The sequence below is a fragment of the Condylura cristata genome, unplaced genomic scaffold, assembly GCF_000260355.1.
Source record: "Condylura cristata isolate star-nosed mole 26May11 unplaced genomic scaffold, ConCri1.0 scaffold00033, whole genome shotgun sequence".
Lineage (NCBI taxonomy): Eukaryota > Metazoa > Chordata > Mammalia > Eulipotyphla > Talpidae > Condylura > Condylura cristata.
The window spans coordinates 18,609,525-18,610,192 of record NW_004567134.1 but is presented as its reverse complement, the minus strand read 5'-3'; the positions used below and the strand labels follow the sequence as shown (position 1 = coordinate 18,610,192).

The window sequence follows — 668 nt, the reverse complement described above, 5'->3', positions numbered from 1 at the left end:
CGGCCGCGAGGCCGCGGGCGGCGTCTTCGCCGAGTGACCGACAGGAAGGCCGGGTCAGCCGTCCGGGCCGGCCAGGCGGAAGGCCTCACGCGCGGTCTCCTCCCTGGACACGCAGGTGGTCAACTTGGCCAGGAATCTCATCTACTTCGGCTTCTACAGCTTCTCCGACCTCCTTCGGTTAACCAAAATCCTCCTGGCCATCCTGGACTGTGTGCACGTGACCACCATCTTCCCCGTCAGCAAGATGGCGAAAGGGGAGGACAGCAAAGGTGAGGGCCGGCAGGCCCCTCTCGGGCTCCCTGGGCCAGGGCCCGCTCGGACACAGCCCTGTGCTCGCCGAGCGTCAGCCGGAGCCTCGCGGTCCTGCGAGGCCCCTGCCGCGTGCGCCCGCCAGGAGTACATAGCCAAGCAGTTCGGCTTCATGCAGAAGCAGATCGGCTACGACGTGCTGGCGGAGGACACCATCACTGCGCTGCTGCACAACAACCGCAAGCTGCTGGAGAAGCACATCACCGCCGCCGAGATCGACACCTTCGTCAGCCTGGTGCGCAAGAACCGCGAGCCCAGGTGAGCGGCGCCCGCCTCGGCCTGGCGTCCGCGCGGAGGGAGGCCCTGCGCCCCTCGCTGCAGACTGGCCAGCGGGGCCTTGCTTTGGTGTGTGTCTGCCC

The 668-nt window shown here is 68.0% G+C and overlaps 1 protein-coding gene across 1 annotated transcript in view; it reads left to right on the top strand.

The window, feature by feature from the left end:
- ITPR1 (inositol 1,4,5-trisphosphate receptor, type 1) overlaps positions 1–668 on the top strand; it is an 83,864-nt gene that overhangs the window by 40,305 nt on the left and 42,891 nt on the right. The window contains exon 17 of the mRNA XM_012732094.1: positions 76–423. Coding sequence (XP_012587548.1) covers positions 76–423 — 348 coding nt within the window. The remainder of the gene's footprint in view (positions 1–75; positions 424–668) is intronic.